We start from the raw sequence: 25,604 nt of genomic DNA, 5'->3' as shown, positions 1-25,604 counted from the left end.
GGGGTCAATTTTAGAATAAGTGCCATGTGGTGCTGAGAAAGATGTATGTTCTGTTGATTTGGGGTGGAAAGTTCTGTAGATGTCTATTAGGTCTGCTTGGTGCAGAGCTGAGTTCAAGACCTGGATATCCTTGTTAACCTTCTATCTTGTTGATCTGTCTTATATTGACAGTGGTCTGTTAAAGTCTCCCATTATTATTGTGTGGGAGTCTAAGTCTCTTTGTGGGTCTCTAAGGACTTGCTTTATGAGTCTGGGTGCTCCTGTATTGGATGCATATATAGGATAGTTAGCTCTTCTTGTTGAATTGATCCCTTTAACATTATGTAATGGCCTTGTTTGTCTCTTTTGATCTTTGTTGGTTTAAAGTCTATTTTATCAGAGACTAGGATTGCAACCCCTGCTTTTTTTGCTTTTCATTTTTTTGGTGTCTTTCTCCATCCCCTTATTTTGAGCCTTTGTGTGTCTCTGCATGTGAGATGGGTCTCCTGAATACAGCACACTGATGGGTCTTGACTCTTTATCCAATTTTGACAGTCTGTGTCTTTTAATTGGGGCATTTAGCCTATTTACATTCAAGGTTAATATTGTTACATGTGAATTTGTTCCTGTCATTATGATGTTAGCTGGTTTATTTTGCCCATTAGTTGATGCAGTTTCTTCAATGGTCTTTATAATTTGGCATGTTTTTTCCATAGGCGGTACCAGATGATTCTTTCCATGTTTAGTGCTTCCTTCAGGAGCTCTTGTAAGGCAGGCCCAGTGGTGACAAAATCTCTCAGCACCTGCTTGTCTGTAAAGGATGTTATTTCTCCTTCACTTATGAAACTTAGTTTGACTGGATATGAAATTCTGGGTTGAAAATTCTTTTCAAGAATGTTGAATATTGGCCCCCACTCTCTTCTGACTTGTAGAGTTTCTGCCGAGAGATCCACTGTTAGTCTGATGGGTTCCCTTTGTGGGTAACCTGATCTTTCTCTCTGGCTGCCCTTAACATTTTTTCATTCATTTCAACTTTGGTGAATCTGATAATTATGTATCTTGGGGTTGCACTTCTGGAGGAGTATCTTTGTGGTGTTCCAGTATTTCTTGAATTTGAATGTTGGCCTGCCTTGCCAGGTTGGGGAAGTTCTTCTGGATGATATGCTGAAGAGTGTTTTCCAAGTTGGTTTCATACTCCCCATCCTTTCAGGTACACCTATCAAACATAGATTTGGTATTTTCACATAGTCCCATATTTCTTGAAGGCTTTGTTCATTTCTTTTTACTCTTTTTATCTAACCTTGTCTTCTCTCTTTATTTCATTAATTTGATCTTCAGTCACTGATACCCTTCCATCCTCTTGATCAAATTGGCTGTTGAAGCATGTGCATGTGTTATGAAGTGCTCGTGCCATGTTTTTCAGCTCCATCAGGTCATTAAAGTCTTCTCTACACTGTTTATTCTAGTTAGCCATTCGCCTAACCTTTTTTCAAGCTTTTCATCTTCCTTGCAATGGGTTTGAACATGCTCCTTTAGCTCAGAGAAGTTTGTTATTACCGACCTTCTGAAGTCTACTTCTGTCAACTCATCAAAGTCATTCTCCATCCAGCTTTGTTCCATTGCTGGCAAGGAGCAGCAATCCTTTGGAAGATAAGAGGCACTCTGGTTTTTAGAATTCTCAGCTTTTCTGTTCTGGTTTCTCCCCATCTTTGTGGTTTTATCTTCCTTTGATGTTTGATGCTGGTGACCTACAGGTAAGGTTTTGGTGTAGCTATCCTTTTTGTTTATGTTGGTGCTATTCCTTTCTCTGTGTTAGTTTTCCTTGTAATAGACAGTTCCCTCAGCTTCAGGTCTGTTGGAGTTTGCTGGAGGTCCACTCCAGACCCTGTTTGCCTCGGTATCACCAGCAGAGGCTGCAGAACAGCAAATATTGCAGAGCGGCAAATACTGCTGCCTAATCTTTCTTCTGGAAGCTTCATCTCAGAGGGGCATCCAGCTGTATGAGGTGTCGGTCAGCCCCTACCGGCAGGGGTCTCCAAGTTAGGCTACACAGGGGTCATGGACCCACTTGAGGAAGCAGTCTGCCCATTCTCAGAGCACAAACGCCCATACTGGGAGAACCACTGCTATATTCAGAACTGTCAAATAGGGACATTTAAGCCTGCAGAATCTGTCTGCTGCCTTTTGTTCAGCTATGCCCTGCCCACAGAGATGGAGTCTATAGAGGTAGTAGGCCTTGCTGAGCTGCGGTGGGCTCCGCCCAATTCGAGCTTCCTGGTCACTTGTTTAGGTACTCAAGCTCTCAATGGCAGATGCCCCTCCCCTAGCCACACTGCTGCCTCGCCATTCGCCATTGGATCTCAGACTGCTGTGCTAGCAGTGAGCAAGGCTCCATGGGTGTGGGACCCACTACGCCAGGCATGGGAGAGCATCTCCTTGTCTGCCAGTTGCTATGAACTTGGGAAAAGCACAGTATTTGGGCAAAAGTGTCCCATTTTTCCAGGTACAGTCTGTCATGGCTTCCCTTGGCTAGGAAAGGGAAAGCCCCCGGGCCCTTGAGCTTCCCCGGTGAGGCAATACCCCACCCTGTTTCGGCTCTCCTTCCGTGGGCTGCACCCACTGTCCAACCAGTCCCAGTGAGATGAACCAGGTACCTCAGTTGGAAATGCAGAAATCACCCATCTTCTGCATCAATCACACTGGGAGCTGCAGCCCGGAGCTGTTCCTATTCTACCATTTTGGAATGGATCCCCTGTAAACGCATTTAAATCCAGAAATTGTACTGTGAATAATTTTTCCTGAAGGTGTACCCATGAATATAAAATAACATAAACACAAAATTTTTGTTCTATTATTTTCAATAGCAAAATATTGGAAATAACTCAAATGTCTAGAAAGGGACTGGCAAAATAAACTGATAAAACCATGCAGAGGAGAACTATGGAGCTGTAAAAAGAAAGAAGTCTCTCTTTACTGCTATGGAGTGATTTCCAGGTTATATTATGTAAAAAAAGGCAGGAGGGACTGGGTACGGTGGCTCATGCCTGTAATCTCGCACTTTGGGAGGCCAAGGTGGGTGGATCACGAGGTTAGGATATCAAGACCATCCTGGCTAACAAAGTGAAACCCCATCTTTACTAAAACTACAAAAAATTAGCTGGACGTGGTGGCAGGCAAGTGTAATGCCAGCTACTTGGTAGGCTGGGGCAGGAGAATGGTGTGAACCCAATAGGTAGAGCGTGCAGTGAGCTGAGATTGCACCATTGTACTCCAGCCTGGGCGACAGAGCGAGACTCCATCTCAAACAAGACAAACAAACAAAAAGCAAGGAGGAAAATGTACAGTGATATACATAAAAGCAGGCAGGGAAGATATATATTTGCTTATTGTTAAAAAAAAAAAAAAACAAAAACAACACTGGAAGGGATTCTTGATGATGATGTGTGACAGTTTTTCCCTTAACTTCAGTGGGTAGACAAAGTACATATTTGCTCAAGATGTTATTTTGGCATTGGTTTTCCAGTGAATGCTAACCATTCATTTTTTGCTTTTGAGTTAATTTGTGAAAGCTTTTCTTTTTTTTTTTTTTTTGAAACGGAGTCTCGCTCTGCCACCCAGGCTGGAGTGCAGTGGGCGGATCTCAGCTCACTGCAAGCTCCACCTCCCGGTTTTACTCCATTCTCCTGTCTCAGCATCCCGAGTAGCTGGGACTACAGGTGCCCGCCACCTCACCCGGCTAGTTTTTTGTATTTTTTTTAGTAGAGACAGGGTTTCACCGTGTTAGCCAGGATGGTCTCGATCTCCTGACCTCATGATCCGCCAGTCTCGTCCTCCCAAAGTGCTGGGATTACAGGCTTGAGCCACCGCGCCCGGCCGTGAAAGCTTTTCTTTTTAATATATTGTGCATTTTTTAGTATATAGATTGCTCTTTCATTTCATTTGATCCTCATAAAGTTTTGAATTTGTTTGATATAAGAATTATACTTGTTTTACATGTTAGGACAAGGCCTTTGAGAAGTACAAATCAGATTTTTCAAGGTTTGGATATATAAGACTTGGTAAACCAAGAGTGTAAATTCTACGTAAGACTAGATAGAATGATTCATATGAATTTAATTGAATACCCTTTTTATTTTACCTTCTTAACGTTTATTAAAGTAATTAGGCTTTAGAGTTAAAACTGTAACATTCAGTGGTGAGAAATGAAAAGGAAGTACTTATAAACCAGAAGTGTTCTTTTTCTTTTAAAGACAGATTATTGCTCTCACACAAGCTGGAGTGCAGTGGCATGATCGTAGCTCACTGCAGCCTTGAACTCCTGGGCTCAATCTATTCTCCCACCTCAAAGCATCTGAAGTAGGTACGACTATAAGCGTGTACCACTATGCCTGGCTAATTTTCAAAATATGTTATATAGAGATGAGGGTCTCACTGTGTTGTCCTGGCTGGTCTCAAACTCCTGGTGTAAAGCAATTCTCCCACATTGACTTCCCAAAGTGTTGGGATTACAGGCATAAGTCACCACACCTGGCCCAGAAATGTTCTTAAATGCATAAGAAGTAGAGTTAAGTGCTCTTAAGACATATATAGGCCAGGTGCCGTGGCTCATGCCTGTAATCCCAGCACTTTGGGAGGCCGAGGCAGGCGGATCACGAGGTCAGGAGATCGAGACCATCCTGGCTAACACCCGTCTCTACTAAAAATACAAAAAATTAGCCAGGCGTAGTGGTGGGTGCCTTTAATCCCAGCTACTGGGGTAAGGCTGAAGCAGGAGAATGGGGTGAACCTGGGAGGCGGAGCTTGCAGTGAGCCGAAATCGCGCCGCTACACTCCAGCGTGGGTGACAGTGCAAGACTCTGAAAAATAAAAATAAAGAAATACATAAAGGGGGAAAGTATACTACCTAATATGAAATGCCACAGCTCAGTCACAGTCACTAAAACAGATCGAGGAGTTAAAAAGATATGGCAAGACTGAGAACTGACATGGAGGAACTGCAGTGGTTAGGAAGCCGGAGGTGGGTTTGTCCAACCTGGGAAAGCAGAATCAAGGCATGAATGAGCCTGAGACCGGCACAGAGGAGCTCCACGTGTGCCCTCAGGTGATACAGGCAGGCCAGCTCAAGGCTATCAGGTAGATAGCATCTGAAGTGAGAAAAGTCTGGCATTAGATAAAATCTCAAACTGCATCATAATTGAGAGTCTTGGAATGTTTTTATGGGCCATAAAACTAATACCAGGTACAGTATAGGGATGATAGAGCAGGTCGGTAAATGCAGTAAGCCTTTACATAAACAGATGCCCAGCAGTTGGCTAGAAAGTGTTGATGTATTTTATTTAATTTGGATACATGAAAGTAATATGTTGAAATTAACCTCTTTCTCTGAATAGTCTCCTTCTGTCAGTCAATTCCTTAATTACTGCCCTCTCCCTTTAATATTTTGACAAGAAAAATTATTTCTTGCCAGTTTTCAGTTGCATAATTTTAACACCTTTGGCCTTTAATAATGCATTTTACTTATTCTAATTGCATACATTGTTTGTTACATTTTTAACATCTTTACAATTGAGATAGATCTTATGATTAATAGAATCTTAGAGAAAAACCAGTACTCAGGGTCAGTGGGTCTACAGATTCCTTCTTCTGAGGGATGTTTACATTTAGACCTGAGCATAACTTTTTTAAGTCATACATTTCCCCATCATTCTATTATGCTGCCAGATTACATTGTAATTTAAATTGATAATACAAAAATGCTGGGTCTTAAAATACAGTGATAGTTATAATCCCTAATCATGAGATCAAAAATATTTTCCTAGTTTCAAACATTTTAGGAGGTTACAAAAATAATTTTTGAAGGCATTCACATGTAAGTTGTGTAGTTATTGTGTTTTCATCCTCTGGATGTCTCTAAATCTCTACATGTGCCTGTTTATGGGGTCTAATATTTTATTTAATGGTTGGCCACCTTTTGTGACAATGAAAAACGGGTAGTGTGATTTCTCAGAGTCTTCTTAGGCTATTGGGAAAAGAGTTAATGGAGAATGCAGAAATAACAGTGTATGTGTATAAGTTTACTGTCTAATGACTCAAGTGTCCGTTCTATAAAATAGCAATATGTGGTATTTGCCATCAGCAGAAATTACAAGTTATATAGAAAATTGTGGTAGGCTATAGACATAAAATGAATATTTTCTGTAAACCCCATACAAATAAACACTAGTAAATTCCTAGTGAATTCAGTACATACAGTATGTACAAATGATATGAAACTCATCAAAGTTGAAATAACATTGTTAACTATGGAAAAATGGTCAAAGTGTATAATCTAATAAACAAATACAAGCTAGAGCCCCAATAGTGTTCCTCCTTCACATCAGTAAGAATTTTTTTTAAGTATCCGCAGCTGAACTAGAAGCTAAAACTGGTGTGATTTGTAATCCCCTAATATGCCCATATCTTCTTTAGAAAGCAACTTAGCGCTGTATATTGATTCATGAAAACAACGTCACCTTTGTTCTAGTCATTCCACTTTTGAAAATCTTTCCTAAGGATCTCTAAGAAAAGTACAAGATACTATACATGAAGGTTTTCCTCATAAGAACAAAACTTTGTAAATGCCTAAATCACCAACAATAGGGCATTGGCTAAGGAAAGTATAGGAATAACACTTGATGAGCCAATATTTTCCAAAGGGGTCGAGGTCATTTGTAAGAAAACAAAACATAAAGGGTGTACTGATTAGAGCTATTTTTTTACCATGCATAAGGAAAACAAAAAGTAACGGTTGTGAGTTTTAAACAAGGAATTATCTTGGCTCTTGCAAATTTCTGTTCTTGATAAGACATTTCTTAAAGAAGTAGGCAAGAGACTTTTGCCTATTCCTACCTTTAGTGTAACCATCAATACTATCAATAGTGCTGACTAACCAGGTCTGTTACAGTTGCCAGTTGCAGAAAATCCACCTCACAATAGTTAAAAATGTTTATTGAAAAATTAACTTGTATAGCCAGGGAGTTAACAGGAGTCAGTGAGGCACTACTTGACCAAGGAATCAAATGATATCCTCAGAACCTTCTCAGTTATGCTCTTTTCTGTTGATCTCTCCTGAAAATGCCCTTCTCTTGATGGCAGTGGAGCCACTGGCAAGTCCTGGTCAGCTACCAGTCCTGTGAGTCAGTTCTTCCTTTTTCCTCTAGTTCTTGGGAAGTCCCAGATGAACTGTGATTGACTGGCCAACCCCTTGGTCAGATGCCCAGCATAAAACCCCAGGAATGGGGGTTGTTACTTGGGTGATCTTATTTTATTTCCTGTATGTTCTCATTTCTTCTTGATTTTCATATTGAAATACACAGTAGCACGTCTTGGTTTTATGTGCGGGGTATATGTGTATGGGCATAAGCCTGCTACTTTTGGAATCTTGTACATAATTTTCCTGGGCTTCCATGGAAAATTCCAAATTAAACATTATGACACAGGTACTGAAACATAATATGAATCCTGCAAACTTTACTTGTTATGTTTCACACTGAAATGATAATATATTTGCTTTTTTGATAGAAAGTAGTCATGGACTCTTTCAGAAGCTTTAGGTTAGGGACAGGTATACAAGTTTCTTTCTGTCATGTTGTGCACAAACAATTTTTATTTTTCCACATAGCTAACATTATATCATCAGATTTTCAAATATGTGGGAAAAAGCTTGAAAATGACTTTTGTGTAAATTTTTTACATAAGAATAGTTTTCTCCCAATGAACTTCAAATCATGGAGAAAAAACGGATTTTTTAGCTATGTAATATGCTTGTGAGATGGCAGTATTATTAAAATGGATGATTCGGATTTCTGCTAAATCAGAAACTCCCAAATTATTTTTATACTAGATTCTAACCACTTTAGTTGGAGGGAAGAAAAGGATCCTGGGTAGATAAATTTGTGAATTGCTGAGTTGGACAGTATTCACTAATAGACTGATTAGTTTTTACTATATCACTGTGCACTTTGATTCTGTAAAAGCAAGGGATAGAGTGGATTGCAATTTGCCCACTAAACCCCTTTTTAAAAAGTAGAACAGTTATTAATATGTGATTTGGAAAATATTGCCTTAACTATTACTCTGTGTGGCTCTTCACCTAGTTTCTTACAAGATTGCTTAAGATAAGTGGGTTGAGATGGACAGTGCTGAGAAGTGTCATAGGTTTGTATTGTTTTCCTTTATTACAACTTGTGTTATGTGATGACAAAGTTTGTGTAATAAAAATTCAGAATATTATTTTTAGTCTTGCTTAAATGGATTATCTCACATTGGTGCAAGGTGGACTATAAACAGACCTACCTTGACATATGTAGGGCCAACATTTTTTAGAAGCAGGTCTAAGTAAGATCTGTTTCAAAAGTACTCTTGATGAAGTCCCAAATGAATCATGCTGTTGGAAAGAAGTGAGATTTTAGCTTTGGAAATTTAGGGCAAAAGTTAAAAATCATTTTCTGACATGAAAGTGTCCTTGTAGATTAGAGCATTGAACTTTTCATGCAGTCCACTTAAATCTACCTTGATGAATTGCCCCTGAATAAATCACAGCTAAGTAAATGAATTAGCCATGTTATTTTCGGAGGGATATTGGCCAAAAAACAGTTCTCTTTATTTTACCATATTTTATATATTTAACTAGTTTCTGACAGTAATTTTTCCACAGCATCACTTACTGCTTGAGACTATTCCTAAAATGTACTGCAAATATCAGTAGAGAGGCAAGTGATTATATTTTTATTTGATAAGTAGAAGTGGTAGATGCAGGAGGCAGATGAGCGGCAGGGTCCCTGGAGAATCTGTGACCTGCCTATGCACTGGCAGAATGGGGTGGGGTCATGGGAAGTTTGCATCTTGTGCAGTGGGGAGGAGCCTGGCCTTTTCAGCTTGCGTGTGGTGGCCTGGTATTCAGTCTGTGAGTTGGGAGCCCGCTGGAAGGATCCCCTCTCGCTTTTCTGAGATTATTTTTTTTCCTTTTTGCCAAATAAATTCTGTTCTACTCATCCTTCAATGTGTCCTTGAGCCTAATCTTTCTTGGTCATGTGACAAGAACCTGGTTTTAGCTGAACTAAGGAGCAGAGTTTTGCAGCAGCAGGAGTAGGGCATATCATATGACTTCTCTTTTGCATTAGATTATTTAGTTTTAGTCTCTTTGAAAGTCCTTGACATAGCTCAGTTTTATTCCATATATATACAGAGACTATAATTTTGCATTCCCAAGTAGAATTATTATATTTTTGCCTTTATTTCCTTCATATTTATTACTAGAAACTTTTTTCAGGACTATTTAAAGTGATTAAAATGAATATGTAGCTATTTTAAAAATCATTTTTTCTGTTCACATAAATTACCACATTTTTTTTCTCTGTAGATAGAGCTTTGGAGCCAAACCCTTCTGATGATCCAAGGGCAAGCACAATCTTCCTGCGAAAATATCAAACAGATGGTGAGACGACTTTGTTTTTCCACCAAGAAGACAACTGAAAACTCTCTGTCATAATGAGTGTATTACAGAAAGTATTTAGAAAAACTTACACTGGTTTAAATTTTTCAACTTTTCATATATTCAATTGTCCTGTTTTAATGTGTGATGTACTTTAGTTGTTACTGTGTGAGTGAAAACATGTAAACTCTCTGTTCACACATTTTGCTACCTTTTAGCAATACCATTTGTTGTGATTTAAGAGTAGTCATAGATTTATCTATATTCACAATTTTATATGATTTATCATATTTATAATTTTATGATATGAGTTTATCACATCCAAGTTTATGCTACTCAAAACTTTTAAGCTATTAAACTTTTCCTGTTAATGTAATATAAATTTAAACATCCAGTACTACTGCTTATTTTTAAAATGTTATGTTAAATTCTAGTTTATTTGATTAAAAAGCCATACACAACCAAGTTTTTTAGTTGATTTCAACAGCAAGAATATACATGAGGGTTCCATAATAATATTTGAAGTAATGCAGCACAATAAAATATGGGTTTCTAATTGTGTTTTTATGGTTTGTGTAGATTTTGCCTGACTTAAGTCAGTCATTTCTGGTCAGGACTTGTGTTTGTTCATTTTTGCATTGCTGTAAAGACATACCTGAGTCTGGGTAATTTATTTTTTAAAAAAGTTTAATTGTCTCCTAGTTCTGCAGGTTTTACTAGCATAGCTTCAACACCTGCTTCTGCTGAGGGCCTCACCAAGCTTACAATTATAATGGAAGGCAAAGGGACAGCAAGTGGTTTCACATGAGAGAGGGAGCAAAGGAGGGGGAAGGGGGAAGGTGCCACACTCTTAACTAGCTCTTATGTAAATGAGAATGAGAATTTGCTCATTATTGTGAGGATGGCACCAAGCCATTCATAAGGAATCCACTGCCATTACCCAAACACCTCCCAGGAGGCTCTGTCTCCAACATTGAGGGTCGCATTCTCATATGAGATCTGGAGGGGGGAAAATACCTAAACTATATCAGAATTGTATTTATCAGTTTCTTCCAGAGCCATGGGCTTCTCACAGAGTGTGTGGAAGCAGTGAAGTCTATTTCATGTCCCTCAAGTCTTCAGTGGTAGGAATGTTTGCCTTCAAGGCCTTCCAGCATCAAAGGAGGAGGCAGTGTAGGAAACAAAGCATGGCCCAAGTCCCTCTTGGAGCTTTTATTATTCTGGCCTTTGTTAGAAAAAAAAATGACTTCCTTTGCTGCAGATACTATGTCAAATTAAGTTTTGCAAACTCATTTTAAAATTTAAATGTAAGATAGGTTACTTTCCAGTTGTGCAAAGACACATTTTTTTTGTTAGTGACATATTAGTAGATGACCAATAAGTGGTCTGAGATGCTTATAGGGATTCTGGTGCATCTACAGATTTGTACCTGGCCAGGAACTAGTTCTTAGAGACGCTAGCTCTTAGATTCTGGTAATTAAAGTAAGCCATGTGTAAACGCAGAGTGAGAAAATACCAATGAATCGTGGCTCATATATGCAACAGTTAAACTTATTTATTAATTAAATTTCTCATCTGGCTTCATTTGTTATGCCCATTTTTTTCTACATGAGTGTTATTTCATTTGACTGTAGAATATATACATATATAATTATATAATATATATATATTTCGCCCCCCTCCCTGAGACGGAGTCTTGCTCTGTCGCCCACAGCTGGAGTGCAGTGGTGCAATCTTGACTCACTGCAACCTCCGCCTCCTGGTTCAAGCAATTCTCCTGCCTCAGCCTCCCAAGTAGCTGGAATAACAGGCGCGTGACACCATGCCTAGTTGTGAATGTAATAGAACATCTGTTAGGACAAAAAGTAAAGCCAAGTTTTAAGATTTTACTTTATGAGATTTATTATGCCCTATAATTTAAATTATAAATAGTTGGAAATTATTTTTAAATGGAATTTTGTCTCATTTTGCATAGGGATAATCAATCAGATGCTAGCAACTATTTTATTTTGTGATATTTTTATCAGAACTAACTTTTTTTATTCTTAGTTCAAGAAAAGAGAAAGAGCAGCTGCACAAACCATGTAAGTAAATAGTCACAAAGTTAAGAAATTCATAGTTTGAAGTAAAATATGTCTATCTTGATTCCTTAAAAATAAAATGGGGACCCAGTGCTATTAGCATGGAACTCTCTTTGTGGACTTTGTAAATGTCTTCTATCTTTCCAAGTATCAGATTTATGCAGAAAAGTCTTTTGCTTAGTGTGTCCACCTTTTAAAGGATGTGACATGCAAGTTAAATTTTAAGAATCTGGTTGTGGTATAAAGATCTTTATTTAATCTTAAAATAAATCAAACAACAAAGTTAGAATAGCTAAGTTAATTTTCCACACTATCTATTGACTTTCTGGTATAGCAGGTAAAAGCACAGCTTTCTGGGTACACCATGATGTTATTTTTTTCCCACTGTTTTTTCCAATTGTAGCACATTTTTTATTAAATCAGTAATATTTACATGATTCTGCTTATGCCAGTATTATTTACTGCTAAGTCATATGGTGTTTCAGCTGTGCATCTGCATTACATATCCTTCATTCATTTAAATGGTTCTGACATCTGAGCACTTCTGCACTTCTCCCAGATAATCCTTTTCCTCGCCTACATTAGTTTACCCAGCCAAATGCTGGATGTTAATGTAATATAAATTTAAACATCCAGTATTACTGCTTATTTTTAAAATGTTATGTTAAATCCTAGTTTATCTGATTAAAAAGCCATACACAACCATGTTTTTTAGTTGATTTCAACAGCAAGAATATAAATGAGGGTTCTATAATAATATTATAGTAATCATAGTAATAAGAGTAAGTAGCCCTGGGCTGGTCTCTCTGCTTTCACATCCTGTAATTTTTAGCATAGAATTAATTGTCTGACTATATTCATTTGCCTGTTCTCTAACAGTTATTCTTACCCCAAGTGTTGTAACATTTGTCACATGCATATCAAAAATATTCATCAGCTCAAATACATCTGTTTTATATTTCTCTTAGGGCAACTTTCCTTGGCCTTTTGTCATCATAGTTCAATGTAGAGTGGCTTTCCTAGATATGCTACATGCTTACTTTTCTAAGGTATCTCTTGATGTCTCTTTCTAAGACATCTCTTGAAAGTCTTCTGAGATCTCACATGACTGCCCTCCTCTGAGAGATTCCCTGAGTCCTAGATTCTGTGTTTCCTTCTGCCTTGTTACCGTCTCTAGTTGTACTAGAGCACATTTTCCTGGGAAAAGGCACGTGGGAATATGTTTAGAGACCCAGCCAGTCTTAAAACTCTTCCTCGTTGATACAGAATAAAATTTTAGGTTGAAACTAAATGTTACAGTTCTAAAGGTATTTTGTAATTCTGATCTCATTATAGTATTGTTTTTTAATCTGTTACCATTGTGTGATACATTATTTGTAACTGGGTTTTACATATCTCTAGAAGCTTTTTAGGACCTTCTTTCTCTCTGGGATTCTGAAATTTTAAAATACAGCTTAGTGTGGGGATCTTTTCCCTTTACTGGAGCTACTAAGTCTTCAGATTATCTCTTCAAGAGAATTTCTTTTCTTCTCTATTTTCTCTATTAATTTTTTTGATATTCTTGTTATTCAGATGCTGGGCTGCTTAGACTCGTGTATCCACATTGGTTTTTAATCCCCCCACTCCCTCCTACTTTCCAGTTTGTCTTTTCATTCTACTTCTTGGATATTTTTTACTTTACACTTTAATATTTCTATTGTTACTCTTGTTGAGGGTATTTTTTTTTAAGTTTTGCTTCTGAATTTTTACTGGTCCCATGAATTATTTTTTCCTGTTGTTTTGATCTCTCTTGTATGGTGGTCCTTGACTTTCACTGGAAGCAGGACTTCTGTTCACTAAGGAGAGTCTGTGAGATTTTGGAAATGAAGCCAGCATTTCATCTGGGGGACTTCAGTGTATTATCTGGGGATCTTTACTCTGGGACCATTCAGTTCCTTCTGAGAAGGATCTCCCAGTTTTCTGCCTGGGATATAAAAGCATGGCTACTTGCTTTCCAGAAGCAGAGGTGGAGTTCTGCTTCTTGATGTACAGTTTTTTTCCATCTCTCGGGTTTTAGCTATGGTATCTCTGAGCCCAGAAATTTCAGCTTTTATATATCCGGAGAACACACAGTTAAATTCCTTGTAAGATGGAAGGACAGGTGGACTTGGGGCTCTAACCACAGATTTTTCAATTGACCTTGCTGGCTTTTATTTTATGTTTCACCCTACTTTCAAAGGTGCCATTTCCCTCTAAGTTGAAGTCTGCCTTGGGTTCTGGAAGACAAACTGGCTTGCTTGTTTCTGTTCCAGTCACTTCTTGTAGGCACCAAAGTTGTGCTACCATGCCAGACACCACTCCATTATCTACTTTTTAAAATTCAGCATTTATTAAAAATCATCACTGTCAATCTTCTCTATTGGTCCTGCATATAACTTTTATGAGTAATTCTAATGAGATTTCAGGAGGGAGAGAGAATAAATTTATTGTCAATCTATTATATTTAACTCAAATTTATGACCTATATTTAAAGTGTAAATTATGATTTAATTTCAGTATAATTAATATTAATCCAGAGAATTTAACATATATATTTACAATAAACTTATTACACTTTTCTACCAAGGCCTTTTTTAATTTTCTTTTTATTTCTGAGACAAGGTCTCACTCTTTCATTCAGGCTGAAGTGCAGTGGTGCAATCTCACCTCACTGCAACCTCTATGTCCCAGGTTCAAGTGATTCTCCCACCTCAGTCTCCTGAGTAACTGGGATTACAGGCGCCCACCACCATACCTGGCTAAATTTTAGTAGAGACAGGGTTTCACCATGTTAGCCAGGCAGTCTCTGATTCCTGACCTTGAGGATCTGCCTGCCTTGGCCTCTCAAAGTGTTGGGATTATAGGTGTGAGCCACTGTGGCAGGCCCTTGTTTAGTATTCCTATCCAAATTTTATACCCTCTCATATTGTTTCATCACTTCACACTATAAATGGAGCTGTTTTCATTAATGTCCAAAGTGTTGGAAATATTAAATTAAAATGTGTTCATTTTTAGCCTGATCAGCATAGCAAGACTTCATGTCTACAAAAACATTAAAAAAACAAATTAGCCAGGCATGGTGGCATGTGCCTGTTGTCTTACCTACTCAGCAGGCTAAGGCAGAGGATTACTTGAGTCCAGGAGTTTGAGGCTGCTGTTAGCTCTGATTGTGCCATTGCACTCCAGCCTGGGCAGCAAAGTGAGACATTGTCTCAAAAAAAAAAAAAAAAAGGTTAATTCTTTAAAAACGTACCTAAAATTTGTCCTCCCAAAAAGGAGAGAGACAAAAGTAAACTTCAGAATTTTCAATGGGCTAAAATAAAAGGCAACAGGTACAACGACAAAAATGTCAGTATAGGAGTTCAACAGATACTGGACCTTTGATGGTAATGTTTTGGTTTTGGCTTACTAAACTATGAGGTATGATGATTTTCTAGTCTTTGTTATTCAACCTTAAGACTACTAAGTAACACCTTCCATTTTGTGTTAAAGTTTGCAAAATTTTACATTCTTGGTATTTATGCTGACTGAATAAAGATAATTTGTTCCTTTCTAGTTTTGACTACCTGAAATAATACCTATAAATAGTAAACTGTTAGTGTTTTTGATATAGTAAGATTTATTTTCCAAATTGGAATTGATTTAATTAATTTGTCAAGCACTTGTTGAACTTTTAAACTTGTCCAAAATTCTGTGCTCAGCATCTCCAGGTAAAGAAGAAAGGACTCTTCCTTCCTTGGAAAGACCTATTTTCTTATGAGGAGAGTACTCTCTAAGAATTGGTATCATGTAACGAGTCGTGAATTAGACTGAGTAGTTTACAAAAATGGAAATATTTTGTGGTGTGGTTGCTGGCAAAGGAATCTCAGAGGGTAAATGGGGTCATGCTTGCTGGGACAAAGAAAAAGAATCCTAGGCAGAGAGCACCAGGAAAATGTGTGGCAGGAAAATGTGTACCAGCAGGTCAAATGACTTGTAGAATAAAATGAATCAACTTTTGAAAGAGTATTATTTGTTTATCCATTCATGAGAGTGATGTCCTGGCAGTCTTATTGAAACATGAAGTGAAAGTTAAATTCCTAGAGTTGTTTTTGTTATCTGTTTTCAGAGTGTGAGATAATATTAAAGTCATAGTCTTTTTATCTTCCATGTAAGAAAACAGGACTTGAGAATCCTATGACTTTCTCTATTGTTGGTTATGGAGCAGCCCTGGCACACAGAGCTTCTGAATCTAAAACACTTATTTTGTCCTGCTGTCTCCTGGAAGATTACATTTAGGATTAGTAACTTAGTAATGTAGCATTAATCTTCATTCATTGGCATAAAATGCTCTTGTGCCAATATTATTTAATGTATTACAGCTTATTGTAGTAAGTAAATAATAGAAAATCTCAGCTGCTTTATATTGCTTTAAAAACACTGAAATCTTAGACCTTTCTCATTATTTATAAAGGGGAATTCACAATAGATGCTTGCCAGGTCTGATGATAGGTACCATATTAAGGGCAGCCTTTTATAACCCATTTCTCAAACATCCTCTGTTGAATTTAAGAGCCTCCAATGGGTTTCCCATGGAGTGCACATGATTCCACACTCAGTTCATGAAGTATAAGAAGTACCTTAGTACTTTGTCATTTTACATTTTAATCAATGGGAAAAAATACACTTTTATCGGTTTAACTTACTGTGATGTTTTCTTCTATTTCCCTTCCCCTTCAGGTACCTACTAAGCATTTTACTAAAAAGTACAGCTCGTGTTCAACCATATACCTAGATGACAGCACAGTCAGCAAGCCTCATTTTACAACCACAGTAAAATCGTGAGTACAACTATGATGTCAAGGGACACAGCCCCTTTTTCTAAAATCATCCCAGCCATCCTCAGTTATTTCAGTCATTTGATTGTGTTTTTCAGCAATCAGTCTAAGAAATTGTTATCAACTATATATTGATTTCCGATTCTAAATATTAATTTTCAAAAAAAATATTAATTTTCAGTTTCTCCTTTAACTTTAGACTTCACATTGGAAGGGAAAATTGGTTAGCAAATAATCAATCCCTGGAAAAGTGTAGTTACTTATTTGATGCTTTTTTGCCTTATGACAATGTTGAATACAATAAGTAGGATAGGTGTCCTTTATAGGATGTTTTCCACCCCAAAAAAAGGTTTTTTTATGAGTTACAGGCCTAAATCAATCAATATGTACTACTTTTGACATTAATCTTGGAAGAAGGAACAACTTTTTCTCTACTGGCACCGTAGTGTATCTGCATTTGACTTCCCTTCATTTTGCATGAACACCTCATAGGGCACAATTGAAGATGCACTTTTAGAACAACCCAAGATGAGCCTTTCAAGTTTATTTTAAAAGCAACAAAACCACCACCAGCTCTGTTGGGGCTGCCTAGAGAACATCATTATCATCTGCTTGGATTATGAGTGTTTAATTTTTAGAACACAGTTTTAGAACACAGTTTGGAAAGTGCTAATTTAGAATATTAACGTCTTTATCTTTCATTTTACTTCTTTTTCTTCACAAGAGGATGGTTGTCAGTTTTACTTTTCATTCTCTAAACATAGCTGCTTATAAACAATTTTGTTTCTAATGCACTAGCTTTCCTAGCCAAACCACTTGTCAGTAACTTCTATTCTAATTAAAAGTAGGAAATTTACACTCATACTAATGTCACTTTTCTATCTCACTTCTAACAGTGGTTGAGATAAAATTGTGTTTCATCAAGAACGTGACTCAAACTCTGTCTAAAGTCTTAAGCTTTGTGACCTATTAATTAATCACTAAACATCTGTGTTCAACCAAGTCTCTAAATCCTTGGGAAAAAAAAAAATGCTGTACTTTGGCTAGAGTCCCTGGCTTCTACTCAAAAGATTGTAATATGTTAATATACAATTCAAAAGTAGTTTTAAAGATTAATCCTGCTCAAACAAGTATTAATAAATTTTATCTTTTTTCTCCATCATTCTAATTTTTAGGATTCTACTTTAAGTGTAATTTTAATTTTTTGTCAGCAAGTTTGATAAATGATCACCTCGTATATTCACTATTGGTAAAATAAAGGTTTATTGAGCAAATTAATAGGACAAAGTGGGTTTATGAACAGATTTTGGAAAATGTTTTATGTAAGTGAGTAGAGCATTGTTCTCAATGGAATGCATGGACCACATTTGATTACTTATGCGAGTTTTCTTAAAATGTATGTCTGCAATCACGTGCTTCTTCCTACCTCCACCTCTCCTTCAACTCTAGGCACTCAGAAGCCTTTTAAGAAAATAGGGATGGATGTGAGGCACTCTTACATGGATAAAAGCATCTCAGAAGGTTCTGATTTGAACCCCAACTCAATCATTCCAAAACCCTGCTGTACATTGGAATCACTTGGGACATTTTAACAACAACCTGATGTTCAAAGTTATACACAATGCTAATTAAATCAAAATGTTTCATGTTAAAAAGAAGGCAGTTTTTAAAGCTCCTCAGTTGATTCCAATGTGTAGCAAAGTTCAAGAGCCACTGCCTGATTTGAATTTAGGACAACAAACTGTTCCTATGTGGTGGGACATTGGGCAAGTCAATTTTAAACATTGTTTTTCTTATCTTTAAAATGGTGTTGGAGTAAATGTCATTTAGATCCTTGGTCCTTTTTAGCAGGTAACTTCAAATTCTGTTATTTTAAAATTATTTTAGAGATTAAAAACTTCTTGAAGCACTATAGAAATAGCCATCTTAGATACTAACGTTACAAGCTTTTTAAAAAGTGCTAATATTGTATAGACCTACTGTTAAAATTCAGATTTGCCTTCCTTCAATTATTTGAGCCTCTTGTGGGCAGATGGAAAAACATAATTTATGTTTCCTGATACACAGTGTCTGAAAATAAGAATGCAGTAACATATATTTGAAGAGTTTTATTTGTTCATAAATATTTCATTTAAACTAATTGAAAGTACCTGCCCTTAATATTATATTGTGTAGTGCTATGCTGCATTATCGTTAGCACTGCTTATTTTCAGAGAGCTATGATTGATTTTGTGTGTACTTAGGTTTACTAACATTAATTATGCAAAAGTGGTTTTAAGTGATTTAATTTGCTATAAAACACTTCTATCATTAATTTTTAGGAAATAATAAAACATGGATGGGTAGGAGATAGTTAATTAAATCAACTAAAGTGCAAGGCCTAACAACTTTAAAAAAGCACTAGTGTATGTCTTAAATTTAAGCATATGTACACATGGGTATAAGTTGCATGGGATGAAAGGTTTTGTGGGTAGAAGAGCATGTAACAGGGAAATATGTTATGATTTATATATTATAATCATCAACAGAAACATGTCTTCTAACAGTATATTACCTAGCATTTTGATCCTCATATTTTTGTTGAAAACCAAAAAACTAAAACAAGAATGTAGTGCTCTAATAGTAGTGTTCTGAAGTAAAAGATTTAAATTTCAGAGCCACTGGGATAATTTCTTCCTCCTCCCTTTTAAAAAAGGTTTTTAGACCCAACAAATGATAAAATCTATTGTTATGATTTTTTTCTCTTTCTATAGTGTGGCCTTAGCAATATATTATCACATGAAGAAAAGGTGAGCTCTTTTAAAACCTTTCTTGTTATTCCAACTGATTACATTTTATAATATCAAGTTCAGTGTTAGTTCATAGCTATAGACATCATCAGCTGTATTGTGCCTACTAAAATATTGAAGCAGATTATTTGTGTTTTCTTTCACCCTTAAGACTGTTTTAAGTCCTAACTTACTAAGAATCCCAAAGAATCTGTGTAAGAAATTAAAATTGAGATCTTTTAAAAATCTATTTCTGGTTTAGATTTTACTACCTTAGCACTATTGATATTTTGAGCTAGATAATGCTTTGTTTTGAGGAAATAAATGCTTTATTGGTGCATTGCAGAAAGTTTAGTAGCATTGATGGCTTTTACCCACTAGATGTCAGTAATAAGCAATAACCCAGGGTGTGACGACAAAAATATTTTCTGAGAAGTAAATCGTTAACATAAATAACATTTTTTAAAGAAAAATAACTTCTCTACAATAAAAAGTAGAGTAAAAAGTGTGTCATATATTGATATTATTGCAAACCTCTAAAGTTTGGCATAATAGAAGACAGCTGTATTCTCTTTGCAATTTTTTTAGAGAAGCAATAAGATGATCAAGCTTCATGCAATTATGTAACTACCAAAAGATGTATCTTTAAAGCTTTTAGATAATTGTGAGTGTTCTTTAATACTACCTCAAAACTCCACAAGTGCTTGTTTCTTAGTTACAGGGGAATTTTACATTTATTCCATCAATACTCACTGATTTTTCTTGCACAGTAAATGGGTCTTTTCCCCATGCTTGTTTGTATAATAGTATGCATTGGTTATTTGGGAAATAATGGTTTATGTCTTGTTGTGTCAAAAACTCACTTTTGTTAGTATCACCATGTCTTATTAAAAGTTCTTTAAGTACTAAGAAGCTGTCAAGTTTACAGTAGAAGAAGTGTGTTTTCCAAAGTTCTGGTTTTTAGCCTGAAAGCTTGACTATTATCATTGAGAACAGTTATTGTCTTTTTTTGTTTAGATTTTATATTAAGTTCATGGGTGTATGCACAGGTTTGTTACCTAGGTAAACTTGTGTCATGGGGATTTGTTGTATATATTATTTCATGCCCAGGTATTAAGACTAGTACCCAGTAGTTATTTTTTCTGATCCTCTTCCTCTTCTCATCCTCCACCGTCCAAAAGATTTTAGTGTGTGTTGTCCCCCTCTATGTGTTAATGTGTTTCCATCATTTAGCTCTCACCAATGGGAACATGTGATATTTGGTTTTCTATTCTTGTGTTAGTTTGCTTAGGATAATGGCCTCCAGCTCCATTCATATTCCTGCAAAGGGCATGATCTTGTTCTTTTTATGACTGCATAGTATTCCATGGTATATATATGCCACATTTTCTTTATCCAGTCTAACATTGATGGGCATTTATGTTGATTCCATATCTTTGCTTTTGTGAATAGTGCTACAATAAACCTATGTGTGCATGTGACTTTATAATAGAATGATTTATATTCTTTTAGGTATATAGTCAGAAATGGGATTGGTTGGTTGAATGGTAATTCTGTCTGTAGGTCTTTGGGGAATCTCCAGACTGTCTTCCACAATGGTTGAACTAATTTACACTTTCACCAGTAGGGGAACACTTATTTTCCATGATGTAAAAGGCTCACTTTATTCATTTTTGAGAATGATAGTTGTTTTACTTTTAAGTAAAACTAACATTTTATTTAAAAAAGTGATTATTCAGTTTACATTTAAATCACCAGTTCTTTTTCTTAACACAACCATACTGCAGTAAGAAGAAGTGCTTCTTGTTAACTTTCCAGTTTTTCAGAGTATTAAATAGGAAGGTCAAGATTTAATAATACCATTAATTTTTACTGCTTCATCAAAGACATTCTTAACTAAATCAGACTCTCTTTTTTAACTGTAAGGGGCTGTGGAGAATAGAATGACTACTAGTGTAATTCGATCACCTTGATTTATGCTGAGAAACCAGCTATTTCACCCACTTGCTTTTATAAAATCATGGCAAGTGTCAAACAGTGAGAAAGCAGGCAATGCCTTCATATCCTTTTAAAAATTACATTATTTTTTGTTTTTAATCAGCTTTCTCAGGCTGAATTAATATTTTTATCAGAACAGTTTTGGCTGCTTGGGCCTCATGAAAAATAGTGTAGGGGATCTCCAGAGGTCCACAGAGTACATTGCAAGAACCATTGGTTTCTTAAACAGGCAAAATGTATTCACTGTATTAACCTCTTAAATTCATCAAAGACTGGCCTACTTAAAAATAAAAAAACAGATAAGTTTTTAATTCGAACTACTTAAATAAATATACCATGAGAATCTAATACCAAGAAAATGATAATAAAGAGAATAATTATACTATTCTCAGTAATTGATAGTCATTATTATATTATTAATACTTTTAAATTAGTAATTATTAAGAGAAAAAGACTATAAAATCTGAAACGCATTCACATTTATTTATTTATTTATTTATTTATTTATTTATTTATTGAGACGGCGTCTCGTACTGTCAGTAGGCTGGAGTGCAGTGGCACGATCTCGGCTCACTGCAACCTTCACCTCCCAGGTTCAAGTGATTCTCCTGTCTCAGCCTCCTGAGTAACTGGGACTACAGGCGCATGCCACCATGCCCAGCTGATATGTGTGTGTGTATGTTTGTCGTAGAGATGTTTCACTATGTTGGCTAGGATAGTCTCGATCTCCTGACCTCGTGATCCACCCGCCTCGACTTCCCAAAGTGCTGGGATTAAGGCGTGAGCCGCCGCACTCAGCCATATTCACGTTTATTTAAGTTCTAAATACTTTATTGCCCATTACTACTGCTTTCTAAAACATTCTTGTGTTCCAATGTCAGGTTAGAGGAGTGAAAATATAACAGGTTCATTACCATGGCCTGTTAGGAAGGGTCAGTATTTACTGGCAATTCTGACTGGTTACTGTAATAAAAGATTTCACAGGACTTGATGTGCTGAGTGATAAGAGTCCCGGAGACCCACTGAAGGTCAGGCTCGAAGAGAAGGATTTGTAAAACGGTTTGCCTTGGTGAAGCAAACACCAAAGCATACAGGAGGCATTATTTTACTAAACAGATATTTTACTAAGATATTAATCATTTCTGAATTAATTTCTTAAATGCAAATTTTTACTTTATAGAGATGCAGATAAATCCCTCGATATATTTGACGAGCAGTTACATCCACTTACTGTAAGTGTCATTTTTATTGAGGCCGTATTTTTCTTACAGACTTGTGTTTATTTCATGCTGAAGTCAAAGACATTTTTAAGTCTTCTTCCCCATGTCATGTGGCATGTAATCATCTTATTTAAGAAGTGTTATAAAAAGGATGTGCTGGAATAAAAAATGACCTGCAGCTCTGGTTAATTAGTGAGCTAATGAGAGTAAATATATAATCCAAATAACAGAAAATGTATCTTTTAAAAAGATAATTGTCAGTAGCATCAAATGATATAAATTTTTGTAAATGCCTTTAACACATATACATGATTTCTGTGAATAGAAATAAAAAAATTTAAATTTAAATAAATGGTGTGTAAATTAAAAGATGTACTTCCTCAGGTACATAATAGCCACATGTGGCTAGTGACCATTGTATTGAATAGTGCAGCCTTAGAGCCTTTTGGTTACAGAAAACTAAATGTGTTTTTTCAAAGTTTACTGCAGAGAAGAATGAATTATTGTAAATAAGACTTTAAAGCCTAAAAGCAGTTTACATGTTTATAGAATTATGTGGGGAAAAGAGTAGAAAGGAACATAAAAATTTTCTGAGCTTCAGCCCATTTTTTTCACTGAATGTTGATGAGTATTGAATTATTGTGGTATCTTAGTCCCACTGTTCATATTTTAGAAACTAAAAGACATCTCCCCAGTCCAAATTGTTCTAAGCGACACATAGGCATAAGTATGAATACTGCTGTGTTAAGAATACTTCATTTTTTTTTTCTGATGGATACTTATATCACATCCTTTCTTCTTTCAGCAAAAAAAGATGCCAAAGGAATACTTTGAGTATGTTCCTGAACACAAGTTTATTTACAGATTTGTCCATGTTCTTTTTAAAGCCACAAACCTAACAGCTGAATTTGCAATAGTAACTTTGGTAAGATATTTCTTATTTATAAAGTATTTTTAGAAGTTGGTATTTGTACACAGGGTCTGGTGCTGTTTTTAAATAAAAGTTGGCTTCTGGGCCAGGCATGGTGGCTCACATCTGCAATTTCAACACTTTGGGGGAGGCTGAGGCAGGTCGATCACCTGAGGTCAGGAGTTCGAGACCAGCCTGGCCAACATGGTGAAAACTCATCTGTACTAAAATTACAAAAATTAGCCAGGTGTGGTAGTGGGTGCCTGTAATCCCAGCTACTCAGGAGGCTGAGGCAGGAGAATCGCTTGAACCCGGGAGGTGGAGGTTGCAGTGAACCAGCCTGGGTGACAGATCAAGACTCTGTCTCAAAACAAAAACAAAAACAAACAAACAAAATGTTGGCTTCTGAAATTATTATCCAAACTTTAAGAGAAACTTATGAAAGCAAAGTAAAACAGACGTTCGAGTTGAATCATCATTATGGCTTACAGTGTTGCCATTGCATTTTTCATAATAGAACCATTGCTATTAAAAGAAGCAGGAGAGATTCCTGATTTCTCCCCCCACACTTCAGTGCATATGCAGTGTGCACACACGCAAGGCCAGCGGAGGTGTTGGGATGGGGAGCAGTAACAAAACCATCCAGTCCATGGGCAGAGACGGATTCCAGTGGAGCTCTGAGTCCCAGGCTGCATTCCTCAGGCAGTTCTCATGCAGGCTGTGATTGAGAGCTGCTGCCCTGTCAGCTTTGTTCCTTGGGCAATGAGTCTTAATCTACCCCTACTGATCACTTGTGCCTGCTCATGAAATTGCCCAGGAATGTGGTTCCAGTAGGCCTGGGACAACAAGCTTTGCTCATTAGTCTTCCAAGCCGTAGCTGTTTCCTTACATTTACATCATCCCTACAGAATTCCTATTGTAAAAAATATCATTTTGAATAATAAATTCTATTCAAATTGTTGAAATTATTTTACTTCTCTTCACAGCAAACCTATAGAGGAAAATCAACTGCATGGCTGGGAAGGAAGGAATACTTAGGTCAATACTTATTTACCATCCAATTAGAGTTTAGGAGAGAAGGCTTCTGATGTGCACTTGAATCAAAGCCCTCAATGGGTGCTGGACCAGACAGAGGCCTTTTCAAGGAGCTGCAAGTCATTTGGAACTCTTAGCACATGCTGGAGGGAAGCAGGAGTGGTGCTTCCAGATTTAGAGAGATAGGTGATGCTGGAGGGAAAGCTGGATTGGAAAAGGGAGAGTTTTGTACTCAGGCTAAGCTAGATGTGCCTTTTAGATGGCAGAGTAGCAGTGTCTAGTCATCATTTGGATATAAGGAACTAGAGTATGAATTTGAGGTAGAGATGCAGAATGAAGAGTAATAGCAACTGTTCAAATGCAGAGTAAGTGTGTAGAATAAAATTGGACAAGCCAGGCATGGTGGGTCCATGGCTTTAGTCCCAGCTACTTGGCAGGCTGAGCTGGGGGGGATTACTTGAGCCCAGTAGTTTGAGTCCACATGGTGAGGACCCGTATCTTAAGAAAAGAAAAAATAAAGCCAGGTGTGGTGGCTCACCCTTGTAATCCCAGCACTGTGGGAGGCCATGACAAGAGTATTGCTTGAGCTTAGGAGTTCAAGAATAGCCTTGGCAATAAGGTGAGGCCTCATCTCTATAAAAAAAAAGAAAGAAATTAGCCGGTCATTGTGGCACATGCCAGTGGCCCCACGTACATGGTAGACTGAGGCAAGGAGATTATTTGAGCCAGGGGATGGAGAATGCAGCGAATCATGATCATGCCACTGCACTGCAGGTCGGGCAACAAAGTTAGACCCTGTCTTTAAATAGATAAAGAAAATTGACAGACGATAGATCTGTAAGGACTTATAGTGAGTAAAGGACAAGCCCCCAGAGGAGTAGCTACTAGAGTGGGAGGAGGAAAAGCAGGAGAGGATATTAAAAGAGTTAAAAGAGGCTGTGGTCACAGTGCTGAATGCTGCCAAGAAGTGACTCATTTCATAAACACTCACTGGATGCTGACTCTGTGTCACTCTTCTAAGTGCTGGGGTAGAAGGGAGAACAGGCTGAACACAGCTCTTGCCTTTATGAGCTTATGTTCTAGTGAGAGACAAGTAGTTTTTTCAGGTAGTGTCAAATAGCAGGAAGAGGAAGCAGAATGAAGGGATTCAGAGTGTTGGGGTGCTCAGTACTTTAGACAGAATGATAAGGAAGAGTCTCTCTAAGAGGGAGCCAACATTTGAATAGTGACCTGACCAAAGCAACAAAGGGAAGGAGTGCTGGTATTACAGGCAGCAGAGACAGGAATGTGTGTCACATGTGTTCAC

General features: G+C 37.0%; 1 protein-coding gene across 1 annotated transcript in view; it reads left to right on the top strand.

Moving 5' to 3' along the window:
* Positions 1-25,604, top strand: part of LOC111529995 (cyclin-Y-like protein 2) — a 48,065-nt gene that overhangs the window by 10,329 nt on the left and 12,132 nt on the right. Inside the window, exons 2-7 of the mRNA XM_023197030.1 lie at positions 9,380-9,454; positions 11,501-11,535; positions 16,270-16,370; positions 19,121-19,156; positions 22,314-22,365; positions 23,159-23,278. Coding sequence (XP_023052798.1) covers positions 9,380-9,454; positions 11,501-11,535; positions 16,270-16,370; positions 19,121-19,156; positions 22,314-22,365; positions 23,159-23,278 — 419 coding nt within the window. The remainder of the gene's footprint in view (positions 1-9,379; positions 9,455-11,500; positions 11,536-16,269; positions 16,371-19,120; positions 19,157-22,313; positions 22,366-23,158; positions 23,279-25,604) is intronic.

This window comes from Piliocolobus tephrosceles, chromosome 21 (genome assembly GCF_002776525.5).
Source record: "Piliocolobus tephrosceles isolate RC106 chromosome 21, ASM277652v3, whole genome shotgun sequence".
Classification (NCBI taxonomy): Eukaryota; Metazoa; Chordata; class Mammalia; order Primates; family Cercopithecidae; genus Piliocolobus; species Piliocolobus tephrosceles.
This window is presented reverse-complemented; position numbering and strand designations above follow the sequence as displayed.